Below are 22,100 nucleotides of genomic sequence, written 5' to 3'. Positions count from 1 at the left end.
AACCGACACAGTGGTGTTCAGAATTATTCTGCCTCTCCTCCAAACTGTGTGTGCTCCCTGTCCTCAACTGACCCTCTGTTGGCCCAAAAAATGGTCTCATGTGGGCTGAGAGAGGAGCAGCAGCATGTACAGACTGTGTACTGTAACACAGAGCATCTCTGGCAAAGATTAAGGGATTCCGTGAACCAGCAGTTTAAAGATTTTAACACTCAGATTGACGTTTAACTTTCTTTTTTAACTTTCTTTTAACTTTCAACAAATGAAACTAAAAAGAGAAGGAAACATTTATATATACCACATGCATATTAGCTATAACTAATATGAGTCAGAATATTCTCTTACATAAAGTTTAAGGATGCACCAGTGGACCTCTAATTGCTGATTCAGAGCAGCTGGGGTGGAGGAAGGTTACAAATAGCGTCTTGCAGAGTGAGCATCAAAAGCATAGCCAGGCTTAAATGAATCAATTGACAACAGAATGGCATTGATTTAGTCTGAAGGAGAATAAAGGAGAAGCTGGGGTGGAAGAGGGTTACAAAAAGTGGCTTGCAGAGGGAACAGTAAAGTGTAGCCAGGCTAGAACAGTTTAAATATGATAGCAAGAGTGCAATGAGCCAAGAGCATGCTTGGAGCAAATCAGCTGGCTATCAGCTGATGAGGGTTTGCATGAGATCAGCTGATCTCAATTATATGGCCCGCCTGAACTAACGCTGTATGCTTGATTTCTCCCTCAAGTGAAATTCATCCTTAAAAGCAATGTCAGTGTTGTCTAGTAAAAACACATCATGAAGGGATGTTTTTAATGAACAGATTCATCCATTTAAAACATCAAGTAAAAGCAGATCTGGTCTATACACAATCTAGAAATACCAGGGGGAGCTGCAACTGGAAGTGGGGATCCTTGTTACAAGGAGGGTGGTTGAACTTGCCACCAATGGCAGAGAATAATCATGATCCATCACAAGTAAGCAACAAAAACATCAATAAGTTGCAGCAAGAGAGGGGCAGCTTCCAATAGCAGTTACCACTCATGTAATAGCCTTTCACGTAACATCCAAAGCTTCCATAGCAATGATAAACAAGTCTCCTCTGCCAAGACAGGCACCATAACAAAAACACAGCCATTATAAACAAGATTTTCTCTTGTTTAAAAACTCATGCTAGTATCTACTGTAATGTAAGGCCTAAAGTAAAAAAACACATATAGCACCAGAGTTGTTGCATTTTAATTACAGGTAATACAGGCAATACAATGTGAGACATTCTACACATTTTAGCTTTGAATACAATACATCAAATTTACAACTTATTTTTTAAAAGGACATTAAAAAGTGACTGACTGGAGATTGGAATTCACAATCAACTCATTATTAGTATATCAAAATATAAAATAAATATATATTTGCATCAGTACTGGTCCTTAATGGGTTTTTTTAGTCTTTGAAAATTCAAAGGAAAGGAAGCAAAATAAGAACTCAACTTTTTGCAACTTATGAATTATGGCTTCAACAACACAAGGGCACCTTTTTGCAAACTGTAGATCAAAAGCAAAGAATTGAAATTCTGCAATTTATGACTACATTTAATTTGTATGCACTTCAGCATGCCTAACATACTCACACGCTATCTGGAATAAAGCCCTCAAAGACAACAAACCATCTCTGTCATGGTGCTGACCAACAAAAATGTAGGAGGCAACCTATTACAAATTTATTCTACATACACTATAAAAACATTGAATGAACTATTGAAACTACTTAATAAAATTAATATTTTCATTTTTTCTTAGGTATTTTTCTCATACACTAATGTAATGATGATTGCGGATTCATGTGTGTATCTTATTGTTCAGACTTTAGTCTGATCATGACAAGACTCCGACCAGGTAAAGCTCAAAGTCTATAAGAACTGACAAGCTGAACAGACCTGAAAGCAAGCTCAGGGAGCAGTCATGATGTACAAACACAGAGGTGGATCCAAGAAAAGACAGGAGAGAAGAGGACAGGAGGACAAGCTTACAAAAAATCCTTTAATAAGATTCTTTTAGATTTTTTTTTACCAACTTTTGCCAGTCAACAGAAAAGCCCTCTACCAGTAGCAGCATGTAGTTTAGCAGGCCTCAGCATCTGTACTGCTGCCTTTAGTGATGTATTCAAAAACATTGGTCTATATGTAGAATAGGATGTGAGGTTATTGTATTAAAGATGCCTGTAAAACTCTGCTGTCATTTCAGCACCTCAGTGAAATGGTCAGCTCCTCTGCTCTAAGGTGCTTGTTGTCAAGTTTAAGAACTTAGTCCCAGCACTATCTGTGGTGCTGAAATCTTTGACCTGACTACTTTGTAAATACAGTAGCCTAGGCCAAAGATAGACTTCGTACACTAAGTCGTTTTTTCTTTTTTACATCAGCAAGCTAGCAACCTCCCTGAAAAAAGGTACCGTGTTTTTCTTTAGCTTGGAGTAGGTGGACTTTGTTCACCATGTAAGATTAGCTTTAAGCATAATGAAGGCATAAGATAAACATACTTTTTTATATATTGCAAGCAGAGCAAAAAGATGAAACAAGTAACATACAAATTTACATTCCCAAATTTTAAAACAATGTACCTGATGGACCTTAATATCTAAATTATTCTTGCTTTTAGTCCATTATGCAGAAGTAAAGACACTCAAGCAGAGGGCATCTTGCAGTACCTGACCTGCTGTGCCCCCTGTTGCTTTCAGATACACAAAAAATATCTTTTTTGGTCCATTTGTAAACAGAAAAATCTTTCCTCTTCATCCCAGCTCTTCTGTAGCCCTCCTCTCCCTTTGGAGTGCCCTTCACTGTCTGACCTCCAGATGGAGACTCCCCAGGGGACAAAGGGTGATAGAAAGAAAATTAAAAAGTACAGGGGGGTTTAGTAATAATACTGTGATGAATAAAAAGCGAGGGAGGGATGCAGAGATGGTCATGAGATATGGACAAATATAGAGGGATGAAAGGAGGGATAGGTGAGATATTACATGTAGTGATAAAGGCTGTGAAAGTAGGCCCATGTGAGGGCGGCTCTGAGTCAGCCGTGCCTGCCTGCCTGGCCAAACAAACGGGCTCCAGCTCGCTCTCTGCTGCAGTACATGGCTTTAATTATCCATGATGTGTGTGTTAGCGCGTGTGCACAAACATATGTGTGTAATTTTGCATGGCTGAGTGCGCTGCTTGCATGAAATGTCACTGTTGATGAAAAGCATGTTAATAATAAATGATACAGTGTATGCAGAGAAAGAAACACAATTACAGAGGGACATAAAGAAAGGAAAACACAGAGGACTAAAAGAAGGAGCAGGCCTGAAAGCTTGAAAGTTGAGGGATGATAAAGACTGATGACAAGGGACAGAATGAAAAACAGAGGGAAAGAGGAGGGAGAAGGTGGGGCTTCATGTAAATAATACATGTGATTGGTAATGGCTTTACTTCTTTGCAAATATTTTTCTCTTTGCACAGGCCAAGTCATGAGAACCAAAATGAGTTTGTCTCAAAGCGACAGAGCTAACAATGATGCAGAGCCGAGGCATTATAGGAAAAGTCATTATATTAGGACAGGGTAATGAGGAGAAAACACACAAAGTCGGAGTCAATACTGTAGAGTTTTTGCATTTGTGTGTCAACAGATCAACTTTACAGAGGAACCAGTAAAGGCTTGGTTTGGGGTCTTTGCTCAACTGGAATTACAGTAAAATCCAGAATATGAGTGGCATTAGTTTATAGGATACATTCTGTTTTCAACAGGGTCACGCTGAGGAAATAAGGGTTTAACCACCATTTTCACTGTGTTCAGCAAAGTACACATCAGCTAGTTTTGGTGTAGCTGTGTGGGTAATTTAAACCAATCACTTTCATCCTGCAAATTTGCAAAACTGCTAGCTACTGGTTTGATAGTTCAGCAGTCGGTCTCCAGTGATAGATATGACATACTGATATGTGAGTGCCACTCCCCACAACTGCTGGTCATTTCTTGTCTTAGATTTAGGAGGATTTTCAATCAAACTGCACACCACGATGCTTTTTTTTTTAAATGAACAATATTCTACCACTGGCTTAAAATGCAGGGTTACAATCTAATGAGCAGTTAAAAAAGAACTACCATGGGTGGTGGTTCTGCACAGTTTATAGAGTAGGCAGCCATACACAGAGGTGTCCTCTGTATATGGTCCTCAACAAACTGGTTCCAGGTTTGAGCCCCGATTCTGGCACATTTGGTGCATGTCATCCCATGTGCCCTCTCCCCATATTTCCTGCTCTCTCCAGTTTTTGTGGCCATTAAAGGCAAAGCCGAAAAAACAGCAACACTGGTCTGCATCATAATATATCATAGCATGCTGTGAGCTGTGATCCAGCCACTTGCATGGTGAGTGCATGGTTTTAATAGCATCAGAATACTTGACATGTCATTGTGGCGGCTACATTTGTGTTACTGATGGAGCATATCCCAACATTTTATGCTGGTCTACCACCATCTCCATGGGTAAGACACGAAAAGGTCACATATTATGCAAAATATACTATTTCATGATTCTCTAGCAAAAATATGGGCCCCTGGCCTGTCCACAATCTCCCAGTACTGCCCCAAGGTTCGGTTGGTCTTCCCTGCTTGAAGGAAAGTTCTGCCCTCTGAAGCCTCCTCTCAGCTGCCAGTATTCGACTACATATGCCAAATACATCCTGTTTTTGTTGCTAGGTCTCTATCATTGAATATGTTTTATATTTCTCTGTATATTTATTTGTCATGACTAAATTTATAAGACATATTTGTCAGAATTCATGTTTATGTCACAGGTATCTGTTTGAATGTATATAATTCCACAAAAGTTAAAAAAAGGCCAAATTCATTACCTGAAAGGGGAGAAGTCAGACAGTTAATTAACATTTAAAGTCACAGACACAGACAGCTTGTTCTGAGCAGGGTTCAAACAAAGGGATTTATAGACATGCAAAAATCCAGTATTGGAGGGGGTTTTTTTGCAACAAACTTCATAGGCATGTTTCAGGGATCTCTGACACCAAGGTAAACTTGTCTTAAAGGGGAAAAAAGAGACCTTGTTAATATTTATGTTTCTCTTTTAGATGGATACAAATATTTAAAAAAAATCAGATGCAGTAAAGTCCTGCCACCAGATGGAAACATATTGTGTTAATAATGGACTTATGAGGCCACAGTGACCTTCCATTTTCTCCTTTGACCATGAAAGTATCACTAATTTATCCATGAATCCAAATGAATGTTTCAGCCAAATTTGAGGAAATTCCTTCCTGAACTTCCTGGACAAAAGAATTTTACAGGAATTGGACAAGAATTAAGGCAATAAAAGAGTTTAGTCAGGTCATAATAGCTCACAGTAATGTTGACATTTGACCACTGGTCAACAATGTTTTCACTTCATCTTTTTTTGTCTTATTGCTATTGGCCATCTTTGAAATTATGTCATATAACAAAGTGGTGCTTCTTAAGAAATTAATGCAGCTAATACAAAAAGAAGGTAATCAACAAAGAGAGAGCCCATTCCAGTGAATAAATACACTGATCTCACGCTTTACCCTTTTTAAAATTGAATATGTATCAGTGAATCTGATTTTCTGATGTTATCACTTTAAGATTGTCCTCCACTAAATCATCATCGCAGAATTGCTGCATAGTAATATTATTATTATCACTGGCCATATCGCATTGCATCACACTGCACTGCATCGGATCACGTCCATACTATTGTATCGTTTCGTGCTGTTTCATATTTTGTAAGGTAGTGCCTAAATTTAAATTGTTCCTTCTTGCTTTTCCTGACATGACATTCTCAACAATTAGAGTGACATACCCTGGGCTGAATGGGCAAACAAATAACACGTTGCCTCAGGCCACAGAAGTGTGCATCAGCACAAGACACAAAATGACTCTCTATCTACGAATCAGAGATCTCAGGAGCTGTTAAAAGATAGGTTGTAGTTATTCCTTTGACAAAGTATTATGCATGCATCAGGTGATGGAAATTGGTCATCAAGGGCATTGATGATGACTGAATGATTTCACTGGATTACACAAAGAAATTTCTGATTGAGTCATCAGATTTTTATGAAAGCACCTTCACCATCACAAACGAGTTCACCTCTTCAAAAACTGCAGCCAGGGGTTTTTGCATCAAAAAGATAAAATGCACATATACAAAGGAGGAATAGTCCAAATAGCTTCAAAAATCTGCCTCCTGTCTGAGTAAGATTCAGAAAAACCGGCCAGTCACAACACAGCCGGTAAACCTGTTCCTCTACGATGACCAATATGAAAGCAGGCAGATCAGCATGTAGACTCGAGGCAGCGAACCCTCACACACTGTCATTCTGCACCATGAATCACTCACAACACATCACATCACACTCATGAAAACACAACTGGAACACATGAATCACCATATGATTCATCATATCTGGAAGGATGTGTACAGTATCTTAGTGTAAACACGACCACTCTCCACGGTGAGTGAGTCTAACACTGAGCAGAGGGGTCGGAGGGATAAAGTTCTTTCTGAGGTCAATGAAAGAAAATGGTGTGAGTTGGTTTTTCTAATTTTGGGGTGTGATCTGAATGCCTAACTTCTCTTAACTTTTTTTTAACCAGACACTCAGGGGTGCGGCTCTTACCTGGGAGCATCAAAGCTGTCGTAGGATCCCACAGTGTAATGGCGGAACAGCCTTTTTGCTCGCTCTCCACGGCTCTCTAAAACACAAAATTACAAGCCAGCAAGTGTCAGCAAGTGTGCGTCCATATTAAAAATCACTGATCAACTGATAATGGGCGTTCACTCTCTTAAACTCAGCTAATCAGATTCTACCACAACCTAGTTTGACCAATTATCATGCACCTGTCATATCTTAAATCTGTCATTCTCTCTTTCACAGTCAGCCAGTCATTTTAGTTCAGACGCTGCAACCCTCCTCCATCCCGGCCACCTCCATTCAGTTCAACAGCATCTACTCCAGATCCTCACAGGTCTCCTGCTCATTTCATCCTGCATACCTCAGTCTCCTCCACCAAGCAACCTCATTGGTTCCTGGTCCAGCTTCTCATAGGTCTACTCCTCATCTGATCCTGCATCCCTCACCAACACCAGCACCAGTGTCTAGACTCGTATTCTGCCGTTTGCTTCACTACCCCTTCAAGTACATGGAGTCATCATGATGGAGCCTAATCAAAGACTTTGCACATTTTTCTTTCATTCAATTAGTAAAGTCAATTATTGTTAAACTTGTATTAAGTCTCTGCTGGTTGAAATCTATTTATCCAGGAGCATCACCAAAACCTGGACACAAGGTCCACAAGTGAACTGAATCTATTTTGAGGATATTGTACTTGTTATGTGTATTTCTATTTTTGATACTTAAATTACTACATTACGGAAGACATACTGTACCTTTTTGGATTAAAATGCACAAAGCTTTGACTTCTTGAAGTTTAACATGAGCTGTCCAAACAACATGAGGCAATCAAAATATCCCCAATAACAAGGAATGACTTTGCTCTTGGTATAACAGCATCTTAAACATCAGTGTCTGCAAAACATTTTCACACAAAACTTGACTCAGATCATAATCATGCATTTATGACATAAACTTACTTGAACTAACAATACTATGTAATGTTTTTTTTCTTTTGGTTGTTTCTCCAGGATGAGCTGCTGAATGCATCTGTGTTGTGATCACCTGATCGGTTGTCTTGGCTCCGAAGCATCACTTCCTCCACACAGTCGGAAGGGAACCAGCCTGTGCGACCCCTGACCGTCCCCTCCCAGTACCCGCCCTCGCCAACACTCAGCACTAGAGGGGGCGGCAGGAAATAGCAGCATGTCAGGAGGACAGGGAAACACAACACGCATCAGCAAACACGCACAGACACCACCGAGAAATAAACACAGACAGGAAGACAACAGCATTATACAGACAGAAGAAACCATGTAGACGCACAAACAGACATGCAAACCTCCTACATACTCACCAAGACATACATACCTGGCAACACCTTAGACTTACTCACAAACACACACATATTCATACCTGCAGACATTGAATACAAACATATGTAGAGACCTTACACTCATATTAGGACATTTAAAAACTCATCTGAAGACATCTGGCTTGGATTTGGCCTGAATGTTAGTTTATCTCTCACTTGATATTTTAAAAAGGCAGTTTGTTTGTCTTTTAAATAAGAATCTTTTAAAGTGAATTCTAACGTGGCATCCCATGTGTGATCCGTGTGAAAGATAACATGGCACACTGGCTGTAACACTAATAACAGCAGCTGTTTGTTTAAATAATACATGAAACTCCTGTAAGGAGTTTTAGCTTGTTATAAAATGGACTAATTTAAACATTGATGCTGACATACGAGCCACAAAAGTTAACAAGACAATAACCAGAAATACTTACTATTTCTATACAGAGTTTTTCAAATGCCTAAAGCTGCTGGCATATTAATGAATTAATAATTAACACATTGCTGCCAAAACAGCCTTTGCTTTACATTTTTCATTCAAATTATTTAAAAAGTGGGAGACATCTCTGACTGTTATAAGACAGAAGAATATGATTTTTACAACTACTAGAAAACAACATCAGGAGCTACAGGGAACGCTGCATTCTAAGACATGTCAACCTTATTGGGCTAAGACTGGTATCTTTAAAATACAGGTGCATATAAATCATGGGTGTTCAAACCCTTTTCCACTTAGGAAAACACATAAGGAAGTTGCGGTCACTTTTATATCCACAAGGCGAGGTATATGACATTGATTAAGTCAGAAGCAGAATAAAGGAGGAGCTGGGGTGGTTGCAGAAAGAGTGGCAGAGTGTGGCCAGGCAAGAGCAGTTTAAATAAGGCAGCATGAGAGAGACTGGCCAATAGTGGGCTTAGAACAAATCAACTGGCCATCAGCTGATGAGGGTTTGCATTAGATCAGCTGATTGGGGCAGAGCTTAACTCTGTGGCCTGTCTGTACAAACGCTAAACACTCTATTTAGTGGCTGACAAGGAAAATACACAATCACTTCCAGGTTTTTGGGGATACCAATCAGGTTTCAGGGTTTCCTGTTAGGCTTTAGCTTCCGCTGGCTCAGCCCCAGGAATATTATTGGCTCTGCTTTTTGCTTCTGAAACCCATCAGGGAGTTATTATTATTATTATCATCTTGATTGTCAATATTTTTACCGTGTAGAGTGTTGTCTCAGTTTAGTCACAAAAAAATATATAGATCAATTTTTCTTGTTGAGATGTTTATTTACATAATTAGCATGGTAGCACGGCCTTGTGCTGAAAATATTAAGTACAATACAGTCAGTCACAAGATCCTTGTTCAATGTGGGCCATATTTTATTCATTTCTAGAATTAGCTGCAGGTCAATTAAAATTGGACCACAGACCGTATTTGGGACCCAGGCCACAGTTTGGAAACCCCTGATCTAAATACATTCGAGTATCGTGGAAAGCAAAATATTTTCCAATAATTTGATCGAAAAAGTTAAATCGACGCATATTCTTGATTCATCACACATACACTGAAATACTTTACTTGTTTTTAGTTTCCACAGTCAGTGATGGTTTAGGGTGCCATGTCATCTGCTGCTGTTGGTCCTCTGTGTTTTATCAAGCCCAGGGTTAATGCTGTCAGCCATCTACCAGGAGATGTAAAAGCAATTCATGCTTCCATCTGCTGAGAAGCTATATGGAGATTCTGATCTCCTCTTCACCTGCCCACAGCGAAGCCAAAACTAACAAACTGATTGGCTGACCGTGGTGTTACTGTGTTTGATTCACCAGCCAACTAACCTGAACCCCAATCTCTGGAGTATTGTCAAGAGGAAGATGAGGGACACCAGACTCAAAAATACAGACAAGCTGAAGGCTGCTATCAGAGCAACCTGGGCTTCATAACACCTCAGCAGTGCCACGGACTGATTGGCTCCAAGCCACGTTGCACAGATGCAGTATTTTGTGCAAAAGAAGCTCCAACCAGTTACTGAGTGCATTCATGAGTGTATTTTCTATAAGGCTGGCATTTCTGTTTTAAAGAAAAAAATGTTTTTGATTGGTGATTAGGAATATTTTGAGAAAAGGGGATTTTTGTGAGCTTTAAGCTTTAATCATCAAGATTAAAACAAAAAAAGTCCTAAAATATTTCCCTTTCTATGAGATGAATCTAGAATATATGGAAGTTTCAATTTTTTATTTAAATTACAGAGTAAAAATAACTTTCACAGTATTCTAATTTATTGACATGCACTTAAATATGTCTTTCTTAAAACACCAAATGTTTACTTTGTAAACATACTCCATAATACACCCTGGGTCTTTTTTGATTTGCTTATAAAGATGTAAAGTGTGTCCAAATGTCCAGTGAGACACATTTGGAGAAGTGGTGTTCTGGCCAGGCGTGAACAGCTGATTGTGGAGCTATAGATGAATCCTACAGCTGATTTTTGAAAGCTGCCATCTTGGCTGGCTGCCATAACCAAGGTGGCAACTGTGGTCTCCACTGCAGCCCACTGACTATGACACGTCAGAGATATCTGGATATGAAGTGTGAGACAGCCACTAGTGAAGGTACCTTAATCAGGTTTTCCTAACTTTATTTAGTTTTTAAATATTAGACACTATTAGACACAGCCCCATTTAATCATCAGACTAGTAACACTGGTAAATGCAATTTTAATAGATTCTCATTACATACATATTGTCTAGGCAGTTGTTGTGTAATGATTTCGTGTAGCTCTTACTTGATTATGCACTTTGGAAGACTGAAATTATTTACTGAAGTACCTTCTACAAATCACTCAGATAGATCAAGATAACGTTACTATTGTTGATCTACATCTGAAGAATATCTCAGTCCACTTTGTTGTCAGTGAGTCTGTATAAAGTGACCACTGCTCTCATATAGGAGGACTCTTCACAAAGTTTAAGTGCACTGCTCATGTTTTTTTTCAAAAATTAAAAAAAGTCTTTCTTGACTGTTATGACAGCTGAGAACTCCACATGTTCTTCCTGGTGTCCTTGACTGTTGTCAAAAATAACATGACATAGAAAGTCATACTAGAAGAAGACAACTTTAGTCAGCTCTCATTCAAATGCCCAAATGTTATGGTGACATCCCACTGCACTAATAATGTCAGCGTCTGTCTTTGTCCTTAGATTGGTCTGCAGAAAATATGATCAGCTAGGAAAACTCCTAATACCAAGTTATTAACCCTCTCTCCTGCTCTCTCTGTCTCTCCTGGCATTGACTGATACTTGTATTACAGACCCCATTTTATTAGCTCTTCTCTCGCCTCCTCACTTCTCTGATTGTATTCACTCTGATCTCCTTTGCCAGTAACTTCTTCATCATTGCCTTCTTCACAAACATGTCCATCAGGTTTCATATAAGGAAGGTTCAAAGGATGATACAAACGTAGGGTCGGAGAAGGGGAGGAAGAACAAGGTATTCATCTGACTTGCATAAAAAACATATAAAAGATACCAGTTTGAATCCAATTAGGTCAACATGTTTGTAATATGCAATGTTCCCTTTAAGCTCTGGTGTTGTGGTCACTGTATATTTGTCACTGTAGTGCCACCTACTGTCACGTAAATTGCTATGTGTGTGTTTTTCGTGTGTGTTGAGGTCATTTTTATCAGTCAGCTTAATGGCGTTATCTGAAAAGCTTCCAATTCAATCTTATCTCTAAAAATTGTTCAAACCTGCAGTCAGCACTTTACATTTTATAAGGAACTATTTAGGGCTTTGCCAAAGCCGTAAAAGTGAGAGTCTACATGTTAATGTCCAAAATCAAACTGATAAATATGTGTCTGACTCTGATCACAAAGGTTTAGATATTGATGCACATTTTATATATATATATATGTTCTTGTTAAAGGGGGAAGCACCTTTTTACACCATTCAGCTTTAAAAAGCAGACATTACTTTTGTTTCGATCTTGTCTTATTAAAGCTACCTACTGTACCTAACAACTCCCAACCACACAGCCACTTTTAATTCACATGAATGACAAAATGCTGCATGTTTCAGTAAACACAAAAATATCCTTAGAATAAAAAATATACCTGGTGTTAAAATTGACTGAACACATTTATCCTCACCTTTTACCCTGTCTCCTTTATTAAAGCTGATTTCTCGCTCCCCCTGGGCAGAGTGTGATCGGGTAGCAACAAAGACTCGTCCTGGGACGGCGCTGTAGAGACGTCTGCGCTGGCCTGCAGTTTGTACAGTTGTGCTGGTGGGAGCGGGGCTGTGGGAGGGGGCAGATGTCTTTTTATGGGATATACAAGACTGAAACTTCTCATAGAAATAAACTACTATAGCGCTGTTTCTGTATTTTTGAAGTAAGGTTGAATAAGGTACTTCGCAACGGCAGTGGCATTAGCCTCCATTGATTTCAGTAAGTGTGGCCCCCTTCAAACAAGACTTGCTTGGAGAAGCTAAGCTATATCGCTTAAGAGATGGGTGTAATTTCTCAGTGTAATTTAGCAAGTTTTAGGTCAAAATGGGCCTAAAACTCAATGCTGGCTTGAGTGTATGCTATACTGGAAATTTTTTAAAGTGCTTTATTTTTCACCAAGAAAGACTCTGTGTTTGGCAATGCAAGCTTCAGCTACTGGCTACTGGTCATAACTAACTTAAAAAATACAGATACCCCTTTAATGTGGCTACTACTGACTGAAATTTGAGGATTGTAAAGACTTTATTAGTGTACATAACTGCCATCAATGGTTCTTTCTCACATTTCACTAGTTTAACATTTGTTTACAAGTTTTTACATTTACTTTAAGACAAAAATATAACTGTTTCAGAAGTCTGTATAGACCTATTACAGATCAATTAGATACTGTTCATTTTTGATGAAAAAGAAAAAAATATTACTCCGAATGTATTTAGTATTACATAACTTCATTAAAAACTCTAAAGTACCACATTAACTCTTTTTGAGGGAAAAAAAATTAACCTCTTCTTGTTTACAAATCCAATCATAAAGTCTCAAGCGGCTTTGATCAGCAACGATGAACCTTCAGAATTCTGCACTTAGAAAATAGCGTAGAGATTCCTGGTCTGCAAAGGTATCAGCCTATGCTTCTCACCCCTGTCTTCGACTCTGTCTGCTGCGGTCCTCCTTATCTCCAATCCTCCCTCTGGAAGGGGACCGTGTTCTTGCCCCTCTGGGACTGCTTGAACTCCTCAGGGTGCCTGTATGTTTGTAACCCTGTGGGAGAGGGGTTGACGAAGAAAGGCAGGAAAACATGCTAAACACAAAAGGTTGGAGAATATTTTGCTGTGCGTAAACAGTGCAAAACCACAAACCACAAAAATTCCACTTTCACTAACAACTGCACACACAATCTTAAAGCTCTTGTCAAGAGATTAAAAAAAAAAATCTTAATTTCAGGATTGTTGTGTGACAGACTCTTTGTTATAAACCACCAGGAAAAATTGCAGTCATGAAAAAGATCTAAGTTTACAAAATGAAGCTTCAAAATCATGAAAAATTTGGCAGTAAAATCTGCTCTCGGCTAGTGTGGGTGTGTCAGCTGAAGCCACGCCCACTTTAGAGAAATAAGCCCTCGTAATAAAAAAAAAAAAAATTGCTTCTGATCAGAGCGCGGCTGCCAGTCCCTGTGCTAGAGCAGAAAGACAGAAGTTGGAGATTAAATGTACTGTTTTCTGGCACAATTCTCTTCACCATAATACTTTTAATGACCTGTAGGCTCGTACACTGATAGATCTGGCAAATTTACCTCACAATAAACAAAAACACTGCATGTAGCTGGCTGTTAACTTTCAGTAAAGACAGTAACATCAGCTAACAACAGACTCTACTGAGATGAACTGCTCAGTGATTTCATGTCATTGTAAAGTTGGGGGGGTCCCATCAAGACCGGTGATGTCATGGGCTCGTATATTTCCCTGCTCATATAAAACCAAGTCAGGAAAGAAGTGAACAACTTTCTAACCATCTAAATAAACAATTCAGGCACTCGTAGATGTTTACAGCAACCTCATTCCAACATATTAAGAGTGTTAGGAAACAAAGTTTGGATTTCACTTCACAGGGACTTTAACATTTATCAAATATATCATATAAAATCCTTATAACCCATGTACAAATGTCTCACAAAACAGTTTTGTCACAATATGTTGTATCTAAAAGGAATGAGGAACTGCAGTCGTATAGAATGTGGTAATCATGTGATTTAGCATTTTTTGTGACATTAAATATGATAAAGATAATGCAATTACATAGACAGTTTATGCATGAATGAGCACTGTTCACTACCAGAGGTTGATAAAGGTCATCCATGATATTGCAAATGTCAATCAAGGTTTGATAATTGGTCTACAAAATGTTTTGATACAACTTTTCAAGACTCCTCTCAACAATAACTCAACTCAACATGACTCTCCTATGAGATAAAAATAAATATATCATTCACTCATCTTTCAGTGAGACAATAGATCCTTCCAAAATTAAATGACACAAAATGAGGCACAGACACTTAACCACTATTATCTATAAGCACAGATTAAATATCTAAAATTGACTAATACTAAGGGGATGAAAACCTCCCACTCATTTTGAATGGATACAAAATAAGTGTCCATCATATCACATCAAAGCTTTTTAACACAATATTTCAGAATATCATTAAACTGTGGAGCTGTTATGATGCAGACCTGCTTGTAAAAATGCTTAAAAAAAATCCCAGAGTTCTCATTCTTTTCTGGGGATCTTTTACAGGAATTTTTCAGGACTTTTTTTTTTTACAGTTTAGTTGCTATGACAGAAAAGATGTGTGCCCTTAGACCTATATGCTCTTGATTAAAAGATTTGCAATCTATCACTACAACCACAAGCTTTTACATAAATGATGACAAACTGTTTAAAAAAATCAAATACACTGTATTTTACAACAATGGTTTGGCTATTCATAACTACATATTTCCTCATTTTTGCTCTTGTGTTATAATTAGCCTTGTTTTGATACTCTGTATTTCACGTTGTCTTTCATTTTGTTTCTTTTTCAGAGCATTTTAAGCTAAAATGGTTTTAATTTTGTCCTTTCAGGCAGCAATGTCATCTATTTTTGGATACTGTGATATGAAATTTGGAGAATGTTTAAAAATCTTCCAGGACATGTCACATTCTCTCATTGTCCATGTGCTGTCAGTGACAACTCATTTCCAGTTTTTTAAGGGCACATGGGAATCCTGCATCCACTCATGCTTACACATATGTGCCCATTTCTATAAATTTGTATATATATATATATATATATATATATATATATATATATATATATATATATATATATAGAAGTACACATGTGCATACCTTGTTTATTTTAGGTATTTGGAATTTAACTTGTTACTCGTTAAATATTTGTGGTTGTGTTTGTGCACTTTTGCATTTTTTTAATATAGGTCTTTGGATAGGTCCTACAAAGTATGTTTATTAGAAGTGTTGACTGCAAATGCAACAATTCTTTGTTTAACCATTTTTTAAAGAAAGGATTGAAACTTTTGAACTTATCTTTCACAAACACACACCTGCACAGAGACAATGTTGGTCCCTGGAGCGTTCGGCACTGCCATCCATTCTGGCAGGTTCATGCTGCTGTCACTGTTGGCTCTGAGAAAGGGATGTGGTTGGGGGATGGTCAATGTCCGGGCGCTCTCCCGCCTTTGGGGGGCATACTTTGGAGACTCCACAAAGGGAACTACAAGGTGAGGGGAGACGAGTAGAAGTGAGAAAAATGAGAACATAACTTGTGTCTTTGACTGCTTTCTGCAGATATCTACCTTTGAATCTTGTTAACAATGCTTTAAAGCTTTTACATAAACAATCTGCTATTTCTGGTTCCCTTTATTTGCAGATAAAAGCCCTACTTTCCTCAGTGAATGTTATATTCTCAATTATTAAAACTACGGCTGCTTTAGCAAGCTACTTACAGCTACTTACCAACATCTGCATCCCGATGATTTTTGATTATTTCTCCCAGCTCAAAATGGCCTGACATAACAGCCACCTGATAAAAACACGCACAAACACAACACCCTTAGATAAAATCACATGATAATGGAGTTAGTACCTTTAAGGATGGGATTTTAAAGATCACACAAATAGTGATTCATCAAAGGAGGAAATAATCAGCTATTTTATTAAACAACACAAAGACATGAGTATCTCACTGTGCAAACATATTTTTGTATTGCTTCCACTTTTGCACTAATGCTTTTAATAGACTACACAGGTCAGCGAACAATCCTGCAAACTTCACTGCTTTCACTGTGTTTCCTCCTCCCTGATTTTCCATCTCACAAACACACATACACCACACATTGTCTGGGCCAGCTCTTTGTGCACTGGCAGAGTAAATGTTTCCAGATTACGGGGTCACACACAATCCAGCCACCTGGGACCTCTGCGTGCATGCATAGCAGCACAATAATGGTTTAAAGTGAGTGAATTAGACCCTGGCACTTTCTGCTACAGTAACTTAATAAGACACTAAAGCATACAAACAACCAATATGCATAATTACCCAGACACGCAGTCAGCCATTACCTGAAAGGGGGTCTGCCCACTGTTGTTCTTTGTGTCTTTGCTCGCTCCCCTGTAGAGCAGAATTCGTGCACAGCTTTCCTATGACAAAAAGCACTGATTACAGCTTATCGTTAAATATTTAAATGCATATAGTTACTGTTTAGTGAAGAAATGCATGTGATTATCCCCATATCTGCGTTTGCCTTCAATTTTCTTCACTACTTTTGATTTCAGGTCAATTTTATATAACATCATTGTTAATCTGTCGCATATTAAAGCTCTTTAAGTCAAGTGGGGTGAGAACACACACAAAAAAAATGTTGAAGCTCCCTGGCAGGGTTTGCCACTGTGTTATCACAAAATCCTTGTATACAAAATATTAATTCTAAAAGCTATTGAGAGGGCTTTTTGTTTTTGTTGATTTTGATGCCAGTGTGAACAAAATGGAACCTCTTACCTGTTTGATATTTTTGCCCATTATGTGTGGTAATCTTCTTGCTCTGTTTTTAGATTTAAAAGGATTACTCACTGGAAGTCTTTGTTGTGGAAATTGTATAAAAAAAACTTTGGCAGTATGTAGCTTGCCGTAATGGTCTGATTATAAGACTACCTACCCCTTTTCAAGTCCACTTAAAAAAAGAATTTTCTAAGAGCAAATAATTTTTGTTTGTTTTTTAAAAAACAAATTTAATTTGAAATTAATGCTGATGTTTTTAATAAATGAATATAATCATTTTTCAGTATCCTTAGATTACCGTATTTCTATATTATCCAAAGAATAACAGTATTTCTGTGGGTTTGGGAGATGACAGGTGTCTTTTGATTCCATATATACACACAGTAGATGAAGAAGACAACTACGGGTGATGTTATTTAAGGAAATGTGTCTCTTTCTGACGCTTCAGTTATAAGTGGGTAGTGTCAGTCACAAGCAGCACATCTGATATACAGATGTGTTGCTACATCTACTGTGAACATAGGTTTATTTACATTAAAAGTCTAGTATAAGACAACCTCTTACATTTAGTCTTACCTCCAGACCAATGTGGTAACTGGTCTGACAACTAGCATTTATCAGGTTACTAGAGTTAAAAATAAAACAGAAAAAGATAAATATTGACAGTGAAATTTAGGAAGCTGAACATAAAAAGGTGATTTCCAGATGTTTCCAGATGTACAGTGTTTAATTATAACTTGTCTAAATGAATCTGAAAATGTACTGAAAATTAAAAATGTTTACTTACTTTGTTATATAAAGCACAGATGTGCAAGGCAGTGTTTCCAGAGGCATTCTGAGAAGAAGAGTCCGCACCATAGAAGAGCAGGTGCTCCAGATGCTGCGAGTTCCCATTCTGACAGGCCTGAGAGATGAGAAAATTCAAATGCAAAGATATTTAGTATGAGTACAAATCTAAACGTATGGAGAAACCAGTCAAGATAACTTTAAAGGCTGAATTTATGAGTCAACATCCGGCTCAGCAAACACAGGCAGACAGTATAAGATGGAAGCTCTGAGTGGTCTGGAGAGCTGATGACGAGTGGGTGATCTCACTGAGACGAAGAGGCTGATACCTTTACTTTTCTGTCCACTTCACTGTTGGATTACGAGGCCACAGAAGCAGGGTGGGTGGGTGTGATGGAGGGTGAAGGGTGTCCGAGATAAAAGATGAGAGATGTGGTGTTTCATGGCATGAATGGTTTTAGACGTACACATGCAGACACTGGAACACAGAGAACACTGGGACAAACAGATAAAAGCATCAAACAGGAACTAAAATCTTGAATACCCCAAAGCAGGGCATTTTTTACTATTTCTATGCCGCAAAGCCCAAAATGAACACAGATTAGGCTGTTTATTTACTCTAGTAAAGTAACAATATCTCGTGATCTAATAAAAATGATTGGCCAGAAATACATTTAACTATTCAATTTGTTAACCAGCAGAGTGCCCTTTCTATTTTTGGCTCTTCTTGTTTGAAGCCAGAAACTAAAGATGAGGCATACAGATATGGTAGAAACAACTGAAGATTTGAATTTTAGAATAAATCTTGTTTCATAGTGGTAAAGATTCAAGGCACTCACATAACACAGAAAAATAGCGAGCAAATGATGAAAGAGACTGATAGACAACACAACTAGCACAACCAACGTGTTGTAAAAAGGCCCCATGCTACGTAGCTCAAGACACAGAAATGTCACATGCCACACAAGCCACATAAAGTATTACATCTAAAGACCTTATGAATGAATGAATGAATGAATGAAACCTTTAATACCCCTGGGGGATTTTTTTCTTAAAAAACATAAAATATAAATGACAAAGACATCAGGACATCACATATGCTCCTGAAGGCTTAGTGAGATGCCTCTTTTGGTCCTCATCCTAGGCAGTATAAACGCACGGTGTACCTGATGTGTCTCGTCCCAGCCGTTCTCATCCCTGATGCCCAGCTTGGCGTGGTGATAAAGGAGTGTTTCACAGCAGGAGGTGTCTCCCCCTGTCAGCACAGTGTGGTACAGTGGCGTTAGCCCTCGCCGATCCTTATAGTCAGGAGATGCTCCAAGAGACAGAAGGACCTGCAAAAGGACCCACAAAAGGTGAAGCCATTCTCAAATACTTGCACCCATGAATTTAAAAAGAGAGTACCTGATTTATAAGGAATGGACTGTGGCTGCTAATAGCTGCTGAAATTGTGCATTGTTTGCTTTCACTATCTGCTCTATTTCAAGCTGTAATTCACCAAGTGTATAGTGCTAATGGTAGTCAGGCTGCTTACATGCTTGGAGAGTTGTCCTCCACCGCACTGTTTGCTCTCAATGTGGAGGGAAGCGATCTATACTTTTCCTTTTCTCTGAGCTGTGCCTGAATGCTGACTGAGTTTTGTCCAAATAGAGATGAGGAAGAGATAAGAGTAGGGTTCATTTTGAAAATTGTTTTCTTTCATGTTTTATTTTAAAACATATTTATTTTTTTGGTCTAAAACAAAGTGTCCTTCGCAGATGGAGCAAGCAAGGGTAACTACAAAAAACCTTGTTTCCTCGCCCTGTGTCACAGCTGCAGACTGTCTCCACACATGTGGATTAAGTGTTGAGCTGCTGACAGCCCTGGACAGATTTGACCCCTGCTTATTTTAATTAGGGATAGACTGGCCAATCACTGAAACTAACATTAGGCATTTAGCTGATTATCTGTATTGGCAATTTATTTTACTGATAATTGGCCAAGAATTGATTTAAAGGTGTGCTACTTTGGGCGCCCTGAAAGGTCTGTCTCCCCCTCTGTTTTTTTTCAGTCTCTACAGTTTTACAAAATGTCCAGCACACAACACCATCTCACAGGCTTGATGTCACGCACTACCAAAACTGAGGCCTGGGTGGTACTGAATTTGAATAGCATGATTTGACGGAAGGGGATGATGTAAACAGTGTGCCACGCTGAACTGAAATTGAATTGTAGAACTGAATTTGAATTGAATGAACTGAAATTGAATTTTTTATTTTTGAATTTAAGGAATATATAGAGTTGAATGCTCAAGTGATTAAAATACAATTTCAAAGCAAAGAAATTCAATTCCAAAGAAAATAAATTCAGTTTCAAAGCAAAACAATTCAATTTCAGAGAAAATAAATTCAATTTCAAATATTAAATTCAGTTTCAAAACATTAAATTCAAATTCAAATCATGCTATTCAAATTCAATATCATTATTCAAATTCAGCTTCTAGTGGCACAAATCTCAGCCCATTTACAGGCTTCTTATTTACAGAAATTCTATTTCTAAGTCACAAATTGACCACTTGGAAAGCTGTGACTGATATCTTATAAATTCTGCAGTGTTCCACTCTCAAGACCTTTGCACACTGAATGTGACTGAATGTGATACTGCAAAGACAATTCTTACAGTGATGATTTTGTGGTTCTTCACTAGTTGGGAAAAAAGGAAAAAACTGAGTCTATCCACTCCTGTCAGAACTCTTCATGTTATGGGTTTAGGTATTTGCACAAGCTTGTGTTTCAAGGCGTTGTGCTAAGCACAAATTTTGTCCTTAATCTAATATGTTCCATGGTCAAAAACCCCACAATGCATTGGTATAACACAATGTTTGAAGTGGAGGTTTCAGTGCAAAGGAGAGGGAGGGAGAGAGAGAGAGAGAGAGATAGAAAGGAGGGCTGAAGCCACTGTTCTAAACAGTCAAATATCCCTCTAAATTACCATTATAAAAAAAATCCTGAGTCAATGTGAAAGTATAATTGACTTTACAATAGATCGTATTTCCCTTTAAATGACCAGCAATTTCTGATGGATAAAAAACTAGAGGATCAGTATGCAATGGTTTTTACTGCACCTGGCTGTTAGAGCCGGTGTTTGTGAATTAGATACGTTTTGCTTTTGGGCTTGTTTGCATAGAAAAGGGTAAATTTTCCTTAAAAGACGTGTTAATGACTCATTTAAATACATGCAAACCGCACCAGTGCACAGAGATGGTGTATGCTCCTAAGTACAAATTGTGGTGCTTTTAACCATTTGTGTGTATTTTGTGAACAAGAGAGTGTTTGTTTTTTTCATTTGCATACACTTAGTAGGCACAAAAGCTGCACAATCCTTTTGTGAATCAGGCCCAGAGTATTATATGCCTGCCATTATTACTATGCATTAAACGAACAATGGCTTTCAATAGCTAGCAACGCAACAATAAAAATGCAGCAAGGACAAGTTCCTTAATGGGGTTTCCAATTTCAAGTGAGGGAATATTCATGGAATTTTAAATCACAGCTGGGGGTTCAGGGAGGTCATCAAACACCTCAGGGAAAAGAGAATTATGTATTCCATCAGGGTCTGCTGCTGTAAATCTTTCTGCTGTTTAGCAGCTGTATCTTTTCTCTATGGGAAACGTGAAAAACAAGAGTGTGGTACATGTAATTATCTACCCCTGAATGAGTTCCCTCTTCAGGTTAGAAGTTCTGGACAAATTCCTGAAACCTAAACATGGCACACACCTTTAACCCAGAATTCTGAGTTTTAATTTCTTCTTTCTCTTAAATCAATTAATGAAATTATACTCATGTGCATTTTGAGCAAAGGGACATGTGCTTACTGTTTCTATTCTACCTTGTATTGATGCATATTTGTATTCTTTTCTTTTATGAAAGTTTTAATGTGATATGATAACTTTGTTTTTATCAAAACATGTGTCTGTGTTTACCAGCAGGGCTGTATGGCGGTGGCCTCGGACAGCCTTGTGTAACGGCGTGAGTCCATCTTTGGCACGGAAATCAATATGAGCCCCTCCTTCCACCAGCACCCGGATGGTCTCGCCTCCACTCGGCTCACACTGCACGGCGAGGGAGAGAGGAGTCTCTGGCAGACACAGACACAGAAAGTAATCAGTATTTCAATAGTGTAGAGGGATTATTCTAGGGAAAAGATCTGAAATCATAAGATTTGGAGGCACCGCTCAGACTATTTGCATTGAGGGAGGGTGCTT

At 38.4% G+C, this 22,100-nt stretch overlaps 1 protein-coding gene across 8 annotated transcripts in view; it reads right to left on the bottom strand.

The window, feature by feature from the left end:
• shank1 (SH3 and multiple ankyrin repeat domains 1) overlaps positions 1-22,100 on the bottom strand; it is a 158,143-nt gene that overhangs the window by 43,939 nt on the left and 92,104 nt on the right. For 7 of the 8 annotated variants that reach the window (XR_005991378.1, XM_041778105.1, XM_041778104.1 and 4 more), the window contains 10 exons: positions 21,819-21,973; positions 19,024-19,191; positions 17,859-17,975; positions 16,636-16,713; positions 16,030-16,096; positions 15,618-15,787; positions 13,154-13,275; positions 12,158-12,306; positions 7,726-7,839; positions 6,667-6,742 (listed from right to left, as the gene is read on the bottom strand). Coding sequence is in view for 7 of the 8 variants with exons in the window: in XM_041778105.1 (XP_041634039.1) it covers positions 6,667-6,742; positions 7,726-7,839; positions 12,158-12,306; positions 13,154-13,275; positions 15,618-15,787; positions 16,030-16,096; positions 16,636-16,713; positions 17,859-17,975; positions 19,024-19,191; positions 21,819-21,973 (1,216 nt within the window). In the remaining variant the exon portion in view is untranslated. Of the gene's footprint in view, positions 1-6,666; positions 6,743-7,725; positions 7,840-12,157; positions 12,307-13,153; positions 13,276-15,617; positions 15,788-16,029; positions 16,097-16,635; positions 16,714-17,858; positions 17,976-18,186; positions 18,249-19,023; positions 19,192-21,818; positions 21,974-22,100 lie in introns of those variants that run through there. The other variant, XM_041778110.1, reaches the window with a different exon arrangement.

Source organism: Cheilinus undulatus, linkage group 21 (genome assembly GCF_018320785.1).
Source record: "Cheilinus undulatus linkage group 21, ASM1832078v1, whole genome shotgun sequence".
Classification (NCBI taxonomy): Eukaryota; Metazoa; Chordata; class Actinopteri; order Labriformes; family Labridae; genus Cheilinus; species Cheilinus undulatus.
The sequence above is the reverse complement of the archived record's forward strand: the minus strand, read 5'-3'. Positions and strand labels throughout refer to the sequence as shown.